This window comes from Portunus trituberculatus, chromosome 44 (genome assembly GCF_017591435.1).
Source record: "Portunus trituberculatus isolate SZX2019 chromosome 44, ASM1759143v1, whole genome shotgun sequence".
Taxonomy (NCBI): Eukaryota; Metazoa; Arthropoda; class Malacostraca; order Decapoda; family Portunidae; genus Portunus; species Portunus trituberculatus.
In genome coordinates, this window is record NC_059298.1 from 3,173,124 (window position 1) to 3,187,534 (window position 14,411).

The following is a 14,411-nucleotide window of genomic DNA, read 5'->3' on the forward strand; positions in this document are numbered from 1 at the left end:
CAGAGCCTGTGTTGTCCACAAGAGGCTTGATCTTGATCTTTATTCTACAGGTGTCTTAGGATTTCTCCTGAGGCAGGCCTTAGTACCAGCAGCTCCTGATGTATTCAAAAGCCTGTCCGCTTCCATGATACGGTGGAGCTTTCAAATTTGGAAAAAAAATTACCTGGATAAAACTTCGTTAAAGCGAGTTTGGTGTTCGTTAAACGAGCAGATGGTAGTAAAATTAAACCTTCGTTATAGCGAAATTTTGTTGTGTGAACCTTCGTTAAATGGGGGTTGCCTGTATATGTAAATGGTGCAGGGAAACACAGTACACATATTTACACATTGTACAGTTATATTGTACTGAATTAGAAATCAATTTTCTTTATATTTCACAGGTATCAATGGTTGTTAGCTTAGGGAAGGAGAAAGGAAACGGTAACATCATCATTACGCCATCACTCAAATCGTGATTCAAGGTAAAAGCATTCATAAAATAATACTGACCACCTAGATTAATGAAGGTTGTTTTCTCTCTTTCTCTTATCATGTATGATGAGTATCAATGGTTGCTAGTTTGGCAGGCATGGGGAATGCTACAAGTAGCAGGATCAATACCGAATTCATACTGCGATATCAACTCAAGGAGACAAAGGTGAAAAGTATTGATAACCCTGATTAATAGAGCAATGGGTTTCTCTTCTTAGTATGTATGTCACTTGCCTCACTTCCTCTTTGTTTTTAATTTTGAGGCAAAAAGAAGCAATGATCACCCAAATTCCATCACAGTTTTCTCATTCTCTTGTGCATGTTGCTTACCTTATTCAATAACCTGTCTCAATTATAAAAATGTATATTATTCTGGTCATTGTGGAATATTCTTTCTAAATCAAATACTTACCGATCATTTCTCCTTGGTGGGTAGCCCTGATTACTTCCTACACTATTAGTTGTGTGCATATTTCTCAATTTTTGGTCAATTTCAAGCTTTTCTTGTCGCAGTTGTTCCACTTCCTGTAGGAAATCAAGAAAATATTTGATAAAACAAATCTTATATCCTTCAAATGCTTAAAAAATTACTACATTACATTTATCACAAGATTCATCTAACCACTTTATATTCAAAATTTATACAAAATTGTGAAGACTAAACAGCAAGAGACAAAAGACATGGAAAACACTAAAACTTACTTTAAGATGAGCTAAATGATATTCAAGTAGTATGGAAGCATTGGCTATGGCTTCAACAGTGCCAACAAAAACGAAGGGGACTTGACCCTCAGCTCGTGGTGTTGTGGGTTCAGGCTCATTGTCTCCCTCAATTTTCACTCTTACCACACCAGATTTGTCTACCATTTCTTGTATTACACGGCCATTTTTGCCTATAACTTTTCCTACAAGAATCCGGGGCACTTGTACAGACTCTTCACTGTACTCTAACATGGACCTTGCTTTTTTAACTGCATCTTCAGTCTGAAAGTAAAATGAAAAACCATTATACTTCTCAAACAATTAATTAGTACCCAAATGCAATACAGGTTTATAATTTTTTTTTTTTTTTCCCTGTAGGAGGGATAGCTGGCCAAGGAGAGAGGAAAAAAAAAGGCCCACTATGTTGCCAGTTTCCTAAAAGACATCGGAATTAGCCAAAATTCAGGGACAAATGTCAAAGGAAGATGGAAATACAGAAGCAGGAAGAGAGTTCAGAGTTTACCAGTGAAAGGTATGAATGATAGCAGCCAAACACTTCAAAAAACATCAGCAGGCATACACACTGGCCAAACAGTGACTACAGCAAACAAGCTTGGAAAATAAAAATTTTCATCATGGATATATAAGCAACAACCTCCTGATGCTCAATAGAGATATTTCAATGTTACTTAACCATAGTCAAATCTATTCATGTAATTCATGAGGTGATGTTTGAAGTATTAAAGACACATAAACTTTATATATCCTAAACCAATATAGGCCTTATTGACTATCTCTAATGTATAATATCTCCTATCAGTACAAAAAATCCAAGGATACATACCTCACCATATATTTTGAATACACAGGAATTTTCTTCTAATTCAATATTAGTAACTCCTTCCACTTTGCGAGCTTGTTGAATATTTGCCCCATGAGCACCAATAGCCAGCCCCATGAGGTCTTCTCGGACACTGAATTCTTCTACATACCTGAAGGAAAACATTAGTCTAATCATTGCTCAAACACAAAACATTGTTATGCAAAAATAAATTCTTCAGAATAGCTGTTTCCATCAAAAAACATTCTTCCTTGATATGATAGCTTAAGGGTCCAGCTTGGGGGTTAAATTTGATGAATATCTGAGAAATCTAAGAAATTTGTTTTCTTTGCTCAATCTCCCCTAGACACCATAAACTTTCAAGTGGAGAAGTTTTTTTTTCCCTAAAATGCCAGAACTCCTCCTCCTGGGAGGCATTTAAATACCCTGCATTGTTGCATCATAGTATGACTCATGTGCTACCACATGCAATGTGCATCAGAGCTTGTACATAAGGAATTTATATAGAAAAACACATTTTCTTTTGTGTAAATGTTGTCACTTGGCATCCTACTATAGTCTGTTTTCCCTCTTACTCCTCACATCAGTACTCAACCAAACACGAGAGTAGGAGCACGCACATCATTTTGGGAGGTGGCGCCTCCTGAAACCCTCACCTCTGAGTGATTAATGCCTTTTTAGAAGGGGCTACCAGATGCCTTATCCTACTCCAGAAAGCAAACATGGTATAAACAATACTGCATGAAGACATTGTGCCAATCAAACAAATACAAACAGCAGGACAGTGATGAAGTGAAAAAAAATCTCTAGGAACCGATATCTCGAAACGTGTCTTTTTTCATTTCAAAATTTTTCACAAAATTTATTATGAAGCTGAACGTCTATTGTGAGGTATTAATGGAAAGTATAACTAAAGGGCTATTCTATCATTGGAGGAAATTTTCAAAAGATGAAAAATAGATAGGAAATTAAAGTGCAGAAAATTAAAGGTGAAAAAAAAATCTTTCTTTCCTTTCGGAAACTAAACACAAAAGTGGAACTTTTAACCAATAAAAATGTAGATATAACAACAACGTATTTATACTATTTTTTTTCCAGATGATTGATAAAGAAATAAAGGCTGCAAAATGAAGAAAAGAAATGTGACTTATCCCTACTCCCTCACTAAAATATAGCAAAATTCACAGGATATCATAATTTGATAGCAACAAACAAAATACTAAAAATTCAAACCCATAGAAAGTACCATATGCTATGGAGGACCCCCTCCTTCCAGCCTCATGCCTTAAGTAGGATACTGGCGGTGAAAGTATTTCCAAGATCAATGTTGCACATTCTTCTGATTTAAATTCTTCAGTCTAACTAGTATTATAAAGAAAAAACATTAATTTGATATTACAGTAAGCCCCGACACTTGGCGAATTAATTAGTCTGGTGAAACTACCGCCAAATGTGAATTTCGCCAAGCACAAGTTCTTTATACCATATAAATTGCCTAAAAAAAAATGCCTCAATCAGTCTTTGGTCATTGCCCCTAAAATACAATCTTTGAGCTGAGATAAAATCTTTTGCCTTCACATGTAAGAACACATGTACAAAACAGACCAATAAACAATAAATAAAGCTAATAAGACATGATATAAAGGCTGTAACTCCCATTTTTCCACCCATTTCCCTCGGCCACTTTCATCCTTGCCGCCACCACCATTGTCCTTATCCCCACCGGTACCACCTGTTGCGCTGGTAAAGGCCATGTTGGCTATAAATCGCCAGAATTCATTCCCAAGCTAGCAGAACAGAGGGTAGCACAAACAAACTGGCTGAAGGGGACTCTCCCACTGCGTTCTGATAGTTTTGGAGAGAGGTCTAATGTCACCGGGGAGCCATGTGGTTCACCATGCAGGTGCCAAGTTTGAATTCAAATCGCCAAGCGTGCACTCGGTGGTCCATGGCCACCCTACCGCCAAAAGTGAATTTCACCAAGGGGAGATTCGCCAAGTGTGGGGGCTTACTGTACACAAATAAGGGGTTCTCTGATTACTCTTCAGTATGGAAAGTGATATGATTTGACTAGGAAGCAAAACTGGTAAAACAAAATACTCAGAACAACTTGAAAAGACAGCAAAATTAGTTGCAGCCAAAACTCCTACAAAACTTCATCAGACTTCCATATTTTGTTACACTCTTTTGTCACATTCCTTATCAACTTTCCAACACTTATACATATGGAACATCACAGCTTGTCTATGCATCTATGTAGTAATGTACTGTCATATTTCAAGAAACGCTTTCCCCCTTCTAAAAAGCATGACATTTCTGACCTTTTTTTTTCTTTGATATCAAAAGATAGTATTTCAATAGATATTGTAGATTTAGTTAACTGAATAAACAAACTTCCTAATACCTTGGTAACTAACAATACTCAACTTTCTTCCATAGGAAGATTCTTAAACATCCATTATTTCACAACCTTCTATCTCATTGCCAGAATGGGTTCCATTGAGGCTGCCTTTCCTTTCTGAATCTTTTTTTTTTTTCCTTTCTTCATAATTGTTTTTTACCTTTGGAAAGAGGCCCTCTCACATGAAGAAGGAAAAATCATTCAGCACTGGAATATTACTTACCCTGCAGTGGACTGAAGCTTTGTAGATTCAAGCTGCTTTGCTGCTTCTTCCGTCCGATAAAGTAAGACCACTTTTTGCTTCAGATTTCGGAAATGCATATCAGATAACATATGAGCCAGTTTCAGACATTGATCATTTCGTGACTGGAAAAGGAGAAAAAAATCATGCATTAATCAAACAAAGCAGTCTTTAGGTGATTCCACATACTTTAGCCACTTTGTCATGCAATGACTAGAGACAGCTAAAACACCTTAAAGCATCTTAGCCATGTTCACACAAATTTAGCAACTGTTAAAAAAAATTTTTTGTACTCCTGTCACTAGTAACACTGCCTTGAGCTAACTGGGTATCTTAATGTGCCACACTCATAATAGTTACACACAGTAACTGATTCTGACATATCCAAGTTTCTCCCCACTCTCTTCTCCCTAAGTACCTCAACACCACATGTATTACCCACTTTGAGACAGCAATAGGGCAGGAACATGTATATTACTCTAGCTTTTGTAGAGAGAGTTTTCATTATGTGCTGGCTTTGGCCAGACATGCAAGTAGTATGTTTGTCAAATATTTCCCCTCTTCGACTTGTCATTACTCCATAACCACGACATGTAAAACTTCTAGATGGCATCATTGTAAGTACAGTGGAGAGAGGAAGGAGGTCGCCGGAGGATGAGTCACCATCCACGAAAATGTCTTTTGTAACTTTTCTCCTGGTGTGATTCCTGTAAATCTATTAATGGAGTGCTGTGGCTCACTAACACTTGCACTCTCACCAGATTCCTTATTGCCTCTTTGGTGTCATCGTAAGTTTTTACCAAGAGAATGCAGAAGATTGTTGTTTATCTCAAGACTGCGGCAGAACTAGGGATGCGCACCGGCATCCGATATACCGTTATTACGGTAATACTGGTATTACAGGTATTACCAGTAATATGGTATCAGAACGGTACAGTGGCAGCTGCGAGAAGGGAGATGACAAAGCTTTGTATACGACCAAATGTGCTGCCGTTTGATTACCAGATATTTTCATCACTAATAAGCCTTTGGTGTTAATGTAAGTTTATAAATGAAAGACTACAGACAGAATGCAGGAGAATGTTATTCTGATGACCGCAGCAGCACAAGTCACAACTGGCGAACGGGAGGGGGACGCCAGGGAGCCTTTGTTTACAACCACATGTGTGAACGTTCGACTCAGATATTTTTTCGAGTATTAAATCAAACTTTTGTGTTCGAGTATTTAGACGTTCAAGTATTGAGTCTCCACTGTAATGTAAAAGGCCATTTTATTGCCTTTCTTTTAGAATAAAAAAATATAACCACTTACATATATACAGGGGATCCTTGCAATTCGACGGGATTAGGGCGGTTTTTCATTGGTCGAATCAGAGTTTATTCGAATCGTGAAGTAATTTTTCCCATAAGATATTTAAGAATTAGGGAGAATAGGGACCAACCTCCAACTTAGATCCCCTCAAAATATTACTATAACTTCTAAAAAACACTAACTTAGACTAAATCAGTACTATTAAAGGCTTCATTTATATCTAACTTTTCTTATCAAACACATTAGGGTGCTGTACAGTACATTTTTTAAAATAAAAACACTTGCAGCAGTCTCGCAGTACTTTTTTTTTTTTTTTTTTTTTTTTTTTACCATGTGGGATTTTCATGGGAATTTATGGGCTAAAGGGAATACTTTTTGGGGTACCTCCTATCTCAAAGTCCACCCGCTAGGAAACCGTTGCCCCGAGTGAGGAAGCTCAACCTACACTCAGACCGTGGACAGGATTCGAACCCATGCGCTTGGAGACCCTTCAGAATCCAATGCACGCATGGTTCCACTGTACCACAGCGGCCCCTGTTCTTACAAATTGTTGATCCTGTTGATCTAGGGACACCCATTTGCACTGCAACGACACTGTGCTATACCTGCCTCACACTTTCTTATAAACTCAAGCTCATCTTTGAAAGGCAGGAAATTGTGCTTCTTAGGGCAGGGGCTGGAGGTAGCTTTCCGTTGTCTTGAGTCAGACGAAACGCACATTTTCCTCTAGCATCAATTTTTAGTCAAATTAAGATCTATAGTTTCTAATTAACACTTTTATAATAAAATTTATTTTCTTGTTAATTGGAATGATGCTATAATCTCAAATCAATAGAATCTTTATAAGTATATATATATATATATATATATATATATATATATATATATATATATATATATATATATATATATATATATATATATTGTCCTAGCCTAACAGTGAAAAGTACTTCAGTTGTGTTTACATTTGTCTGGGACTGCGATGCTCCAAGGCAGAACTTCCAAGGAACAACTGGCCAAGATGAGCAGCTCTGTTGTTTATGAGTGGACAAAGCTGTCTGAACAGTTTCTCATAGAGATCACTAAAGGCCAAAAATAGCAACGTAAAAATAGCAATGGCTTGCTGGGGATGAAGGAGCTGCCATGTTTGTTTACAGTTGACAAACGCGACAAAGGTGGAAGTGAGTTTGTGTGTGATGACCAGCGTCGACAAAAGTTGACGGAAAAGTGCTAGTGTGACGCCGCCTTAGCGATGACACAGGATATTATTGGTTTACACTTCTGCCTGGCAGGTTTGCAGCAAATTTGTGGTGGCGGCGGATTTTTGACCGGGTGGGTGGCGCGCAAGATATAAATTTCAAATTGGCAAGTCAGTCGCTCGAACCTTGAGGACTGAGTATTAATTAACTGAGTTCAAATTGGCGATAATTCGAACTGCGAACAGTTGAATCACGAGGAACCCCTGTGTATATATATATATATATATATATATATATATATATATATATATATATATATATATATATATATATATATAAATAGTAAAGTCCCGGGTTACGTCGGTCTCGAGTTACGTCTAACTCGTAGTTACGTCAGTCCACTATAAGGCAATTTAAGATTAAAGAAATAAAAAATTTATAAATCGTAAAGCGCGGGATTTATTGTTATTGTTGGCCACCAGGCGTCACTAGTGGTTACCCACCACACCGCCCGCCTCACGCATGAATACAATAACACCCTGCCTCAGTTCCACCACACCGTCGCCCCTGGCAAGTGTTATCCTACTTCTGCTTTTACTGACTCAAGTTCTTAGTATCTTGCTCAATGGCAGCAAAGAGAAAACTCCTTAGTGACAGCAATGATGCTAAGAAAAGGAAAACCATTATGCTACAAGAAAAAGAGGACATAATTAAAAGACATGAGAAGGGAGGCAGCAGCTGTGTGTGAGGGAGTGAAGAAGAAAATGGGAAGCCCGTTACCATGACAACGGGGAGGTTGACGACCTTGAGGGCTCGCCCACCCATCACAACAATAACAACTCCGGAGCCTTCGCCTGGACCACACGATACTCACAGCTAACTTGCACCGTCTGCGCCTGTCTGCTGATCCCTATTGCCCTTTCCTATTGCATTTCCTGCTCCGCTGCCCACACTTCTACTCCCACCGCACTGCACTACGCTCCCAGCTGTCCGCCCTGGGCGTCACAACATTCGACCTGCCCACCCTCCTGGCGGCCTCAGGCATCCACCCCTCTCGGCAACCTGCAGTCCTTTGCGTTCGCGGCCCTAATCAACAACAAAAACAAGCTTGTGTTTCATATTCCTACATAGTTGTAAATAATATAACAATATAACCTTTAACTTACCTGAATGACCATAAACAATGATCGGTTGAAAACTCGATAATATGCTTTGAAATGTACGGAAACTCGAGTTACGTACAAAATCAACTTACATCATGTTTCAGGAACATAACTCTGATGTAAACCGAGACCTTACTGTGTGTGTGTGTGTATATATATATATATATATATATATATATATATATATATATATATATATATATATATATATATATATATATATATATATATACATATATATATACAGGGAGTCCTCAAGTTGCAACGGTCTCGACTTACGACGTTTCGTGGTTACGAACGCGCCCATAAAAACATAAAAAATAATATTAGGCGTCATTCCGTATTACGTGGTTTAGCGTCGCAAGCGACATAAACAAACACGAACTAGTTTCGGGCGCGCGGCAGAAGAATACACTTTGTTGTGGTTGTAGGGCGAGGAAGACAGCGTCTCAAGTCTCTGTACATATGCCATTTTGGTTGTTTGCACACTCTCTCTCTCTCTCTCTCTTGGTTATAGCTCCCAAGCATAAGGCAGACTCTTCTGCATCAAAGAAGAGAAAGGCCATCACCATGGAAGTTAAAGTGGACATTATAAAGAGATCACAAAAGGGAGAAACACCAACAAACATTGGCCGGTCGCTTGGCCTTAGTCGTTCCACTGTGGCTACCATCATCAAAGATAAAGAGCGTATTATGGAACATGTGAAAGGACTATGAAAGCGACAGTGATAACCAAGCAGCGTAGTGGTCTAATTATTGATATGGAAAGATTATTGCTGCTTTGGTTGGAAGAACAAAATCAACGGCGTATTCCAGTGAGACTTATGGTGATTCAGGAGAAGGCGAAAAGATTGTTTGAGGCACTGAAAGAAGAAAAGGGGGAAGGAAGTGAAAGTGAAGAGTTTGTGGCTAGGGGTTGGTTTATGCGATTTAAGGCTCAGGCCAATTACCATAACCTTAAAGTGCAAGGTGAAGCTGCTAGTGGTGATGAGAAAGCAGCAAGTGAATTTCCTAAAGCATTGGCTGAAATAATTAAGGAGGGGGGGTTATTCTGCTCATCAAGTGTTCAATGTGGATGAGACAGGCTTATTTTGGAAGCATATACCTGACCGCACTTACATCACCAAGGAGGAAAAGTCAGCACCAGGTCATAAAGCCAGCAAGGAGAGGCTAACTTTACTTTTTGAGGGAAATGCTGCTGGCGACTTCAAACTGAAGCCCTTGCTTGTGTATCAGGCTGAAAATCCAAGGGCACTCAAGGGCATTTGGAAGAGTCAATTTAGAAGGCAAATAAGAAGGTATGGGTGACACTTGCGGTGTTTGAGGACTGGTTCATCAACTATTTTGTGCCAAGTGTGGAGTGGTATTTGGCCTCCAAGGGTATCCCTTTTAAGGTGTTACTAGTGCTGGACAATGCCCCTGGACACCCTGGACACCCTGCCCACCTGGGAGACTTTAACCCTAATGTCAAGGTGGTTTACCTTCCACCTAATACCACGGCCCTGTTACAGCCTATGGACCAAGGAGTGATAGCTTCGTTCAAGGCCTACTACCTCCAAAGGACAATTGCTATGGCTTTACAGGCAACTGAAACCAAGAAGAATTTTACCCTAAAAGACTTTTGGAAATCCTACAACATCCTTGATGCTGTGAAGAACACTGCTGATTCCTGGGAGGAGGTTAAGCAAACAAACATGAATGGTGTTTGGAAAAAACTGTGTCCTCAATTTGTGGGTGATTTCCATGGGTTTGAGGACACAGTTCAGCATGTTATTAAGAATGTTGTTGCCCTGAGTAAGGAAACTGATTTGGAGATGGAGGTTGATGATGTTATAGAGCTGCTGGAATCTCATGGAGAGGAGTTATCTGCTGAGGACCTGATACAACTGGAGAAGCAGATCATAGAGGAAGAAGAAGAAGCACCCACCCCAGAGCCTAGGGCTTTCACAAGGCAGGGCTTGGCAAGAGGTTTTGCTGAGATGCATCAAGCGTTGGCAACTTTTGAGGCTATGGATCCCAACTTTGAAAGATTCACTAAGGTTTCCAGAGGCATCATGGATTTGATGCAATGTTACAAGATCTTGGATGAGAAGAGGTTGCTCTCTGTTCAGACTAACCTGGAGCAGTATTTTAAGGTAGAGAGGCCTGCAACAGATCCTGTACCCTCTACCTCAGCTGCCTCTACTACTCCGGACTCACCTGCCCCAGAATCTCCAGCACCTTCTGAATGTTCTGCCTCACCTCCAGGCTCACCTGCCCCAGTTCCTCCAGCACCTGGAGGTTCTGCCTCACCTCCAGACTAACCTACCCAAGCATCTCAAGCACCTGAAGGTTCTGCCTCTCTTGATTCACCAGCCCCAGTATCTCCAGCACCTTCTGCAGCTTCCTCTACACAATAAGCCTGTCTCTCCCTCCCTTGCAATGCCTCCTTCAAGTGTGCAAGCCAACCAAAGGAATACAAGTAAAAATTTTTTTTTTCCCCAATGTTCCGACTTACGCCGAAATTCAGGTTACGACGCATGTCAGGAACGGATCAACGTCGTAACCGAGGACTCCTGTATATATATATATATATATATATATATATATATATATATATATATATATATATATATATATATATATATATATATATATATATATATATATATATATATATATATATATATATATATATATATATATATATATATATATATATATATATATATATATATATATATATATATATATATATATATATATATATATATATATACATATATACAGGCAACCCCTGATTAATGAACGTTCACACAACGAAATTTCGCTACAACGAACGTTTCCTGTTTCTACCATCTGCTCGTATAACGAACACCAAACTCGCTTTATTGAAATTTTATCCAGGTAATTTTTTCCAAGTTTGAAAGCACCGTCATATCACACAAGCCAACAGACTTTTGAATACACCAGCACCTCTTGTGGACAAAACGTGCACCACTCACTCCCCTATCCTTCTCGCTTTTAGTTCAAAACAATAACAGCGTCAGCAGCAGCTCGTCTTCCCTTGTTCAACATGCTACCAAAACACCCTGCAGCCAGCCCTGCAATGTCGCATAGCATTGCTAAGAACACCAAGAAGTTTCTTACTCACGAAGAGAAGCTGAATATTATTCACAGACACGAGAGGCAAGTAAACTATGTAATAGCATTGCTCGCCACCATGGTTTAACTCCATCTACTGTCTCTACAAGTCAGCAGACAGACTCTATAAAGAAAGCTGGTGAGACAGTATCTTCCTTGCAAGCTTAAAGAACCACCTGAACTAGTGACTCTGCAATGGATAAAATGGAAAGCCTTGTGGAAATGCGGTACATAAGTTTTGTATACGGTACAATGATGCGCCTTTTGTTTACATTCCACAGGTTGCCAGCTAGCATCTTTCCTGCTCCACTCTCCCTCCCTTCATAAATTTAAGATCAACAACATTATAAAGTTACTTACATACATACATTAGTGTACATTATAAAGACTTAGTCTTAAATTAAACTGCTTAAATCTTTAACTTCATAATTTTCATTTTCATTAAACCTTTTACTGTACTATGATGTACTCTTGCTTTGTTTACTCTCAATGGAAGTTCAAGTCAGGGGTCAAACTTGTTATAATTGGTTCGCTTAACAAAAATTCACGCAATGAACTTTTTTTTAGGAATGTAACCCGTTCGTTAAGCGGAAGTTGCCTGTATATATACAGTTGGCGCCACGGGTTTTGGCGCGATGTTTTTTTTTCCATCTGTAGCACTAAAACAAGTGCAATACTAACATGTATGTAGAACCTACCAGCCTCTAATACTTTGTGGGGAGTCCTTTCCTTATCAGACAGCTCTCAAGGCGTCGAGAAACAGATTCAGCCAGTCTTTAGAGCATTGAGGGTTCTAAGTTGTCCCAAATGTCCTTAATCTCCTTCACAAGCTTTTCCACAGTTGCTGTGTTACGTCCTCGTCGTCTTCGTTTTATCAGTCCCCACACATTTTCAATTGGATTGAAATCTGGACTATTACTAGGCCAATCGTTTATGTAATCCACTCCTACAAATTCAAGCTATTCTTTGATTAGTTTTGCTGTGTGTGCAGGGGCACCATCCTGCATGAACACCTCACTCTTACAGGCATCAAAGCAGTCCTCGAGATGGTCACACAACAGTTCCAAATATGATTTCTTGTTCACTGTTGTGTTTTTAGGTAATATAACCAGCTTGCCCACACCATAGTACCCAAATGCACCCCATACCATGACACTATCAGGATGCTTGACTGTCCCCTGTGTGTACTTGGGATGGTACAGGTCCGCACCCGGACGGAGCTTAACCTTACCTCCTCGGTTCCCAGTAACATTAAATGTAGCCTCACTCGTCCACAAAACCTTCTTCCACTTTTCATTGTCCAAATTTAGATATTTCTTACAAAATTTCACACGATTGTGTTTGTTTCTCCATCAGAAGAGGTTTGCGTCGTGGTGCCCGATGCTCATAAGACAAATCGTCCTTGAGGCAGCATTGTATTGTCCTAACAGACACATCTTGCAGGAGTTTTGGAGTTTTTTCTTTCAATTCTTTAGCTGTTATCCTTGGTTCAGCTTCCACCTGTCTTTGGATAACCTTCAGAGTCCTTTTTTATGTCTTTTTAGCTGGTCCAATCCTCTTGACTTGGAGTGGGGGATAATCACCTCCCGCTGTCTTGCATTTCTTTGTCCATCTCTGGACACTGTGCAAGGATACTCTGGTCTGGATCGATATATCCTTGTTAGTCTTTCCTGCCTTATAAAGTGAGCTTATTGCTGCAATTTTCTCCCTTGTGAGCTCTGAGCCTCGTGGCATTATTACAAAAATCCCACAAAAAACATAGGACGTCAGACCGGATAAAACAATTGATGCGGTCACGACTAATCAAAAAAAAGCAACCGAGTTATTCTATAGGCAACTGAGATCTTTATTATCTGCACGTGGGTTTTAAGCTCAGCCTACTCTACCATGTGCTTTCATGCCAATACCAGTGTCGGTTTTCTTAGGTGTAAAATGGGGGTCCTTAATAATTCGTCACGGGTATTGGCGCACATTTTTCGCGCCAATACCCGTGGCACCGACTGTATATATGTATACATATATATATATATATATATATATATATATATATATATATATATATATATATATATATATATATATATATATATATATATATAGATAGATAGATATATATACACCATATATATATATATATATATATATATATATATATATATATATATATATATATATATATATATATATATATATATATATACACAGATATTTCTTTCATTTTATTATCCTCCATGCTTATACATAATGAAACCTAAGCACTTGTATTTTTGCATTTCCACTATTCTTTAATTTGAGTTAATTACAAATTTCTTAAGTCACTCAACTCTTATTCTAAAAACACCCTCAAAATTCATCACATTATTTAAACTTCATCAATAAACGTTATACAACACAGTAATAAAAGTGAAACATAAAAACTTTGCATGAAAATACTTACTAATAAGACAAGACTGTGTGTGTCAGGACTGTAGACACAACTACTTGCATTACAGGCTTTTTTGAAGGGCTTGTGAACACTTTCCATCCGAGCACTGAAAAAGTGGAGGTATGATAATGTTTCATTATAGTAATCCTCACACAATGAAAGCTAATATGTAGCTTTCTGATTTTCACTGTTTACCAAATCTTCTGAATGATTATCCATTTATACAACATGCCAGAAAACCTCCACTGGATGGTTCACGCACTCACACATCATTCACACTCTTAGCCAGTGGTAAAATTAAAAAACTTTTAAGAACCAGTTCTCTCACTACCACAAGACAATTATAACTAGACCATGTGGCTAAGTAGCTTAGTGGTAACAATTAATAAAGGCAAAATAATAGTTTATTACTATTTCAGAGAACTGTTGGTTTTAGTCACATTTTTTAACTATTCATAAGGGATCCACCACAATAAGTTATAATTAAAAGGTGTCCATGGGGAAAAAAAGGACACCTGATTTAAGCTAAGCTG

The 14,411-nt window shown here is 38.6% G+C and overlaps 1 protein-coding gene across 4 annotated transcripts in view; it reads right to left on the bottom strand.

The window, feature by feature from the left end:
- The window catches only part of LOC123518620 (fragile X mental retardation syndrome-related protein 1-like), a 67,747-nt gene that overhangs the window by 41,473 nt on the left and 11,863 nt on the right, over nt 1-14,411 (bottom strand). For all 4 annotated transcript variants that reach the window (XM_045279522.1, XM_045279520.1, XM_045279523.1 and 1 more), the window contains 5 exons: nt 13,891-13,984; nt 4,639-4,781; nt 2,018-2,165; nt 1,174-1,455; nt 884-996 (listed from right to left, as the gene is read on the bottom strand). In XM_045279522.1, coding sequence (XP_045135457.1) covers nt 884-996; nt 1,174-1,455; nt 2,018-2,165; nt 4,639-4,781; nt 13,891-13,984 — 780 coding nt within the window. The remainder of the gene's footprint in view (nt 1-883; nt 997-1,173; nt 1,456-2,017; nt 2,166-4,638; nt 4,782-13,890; nt 13,985-14,411) is intronic.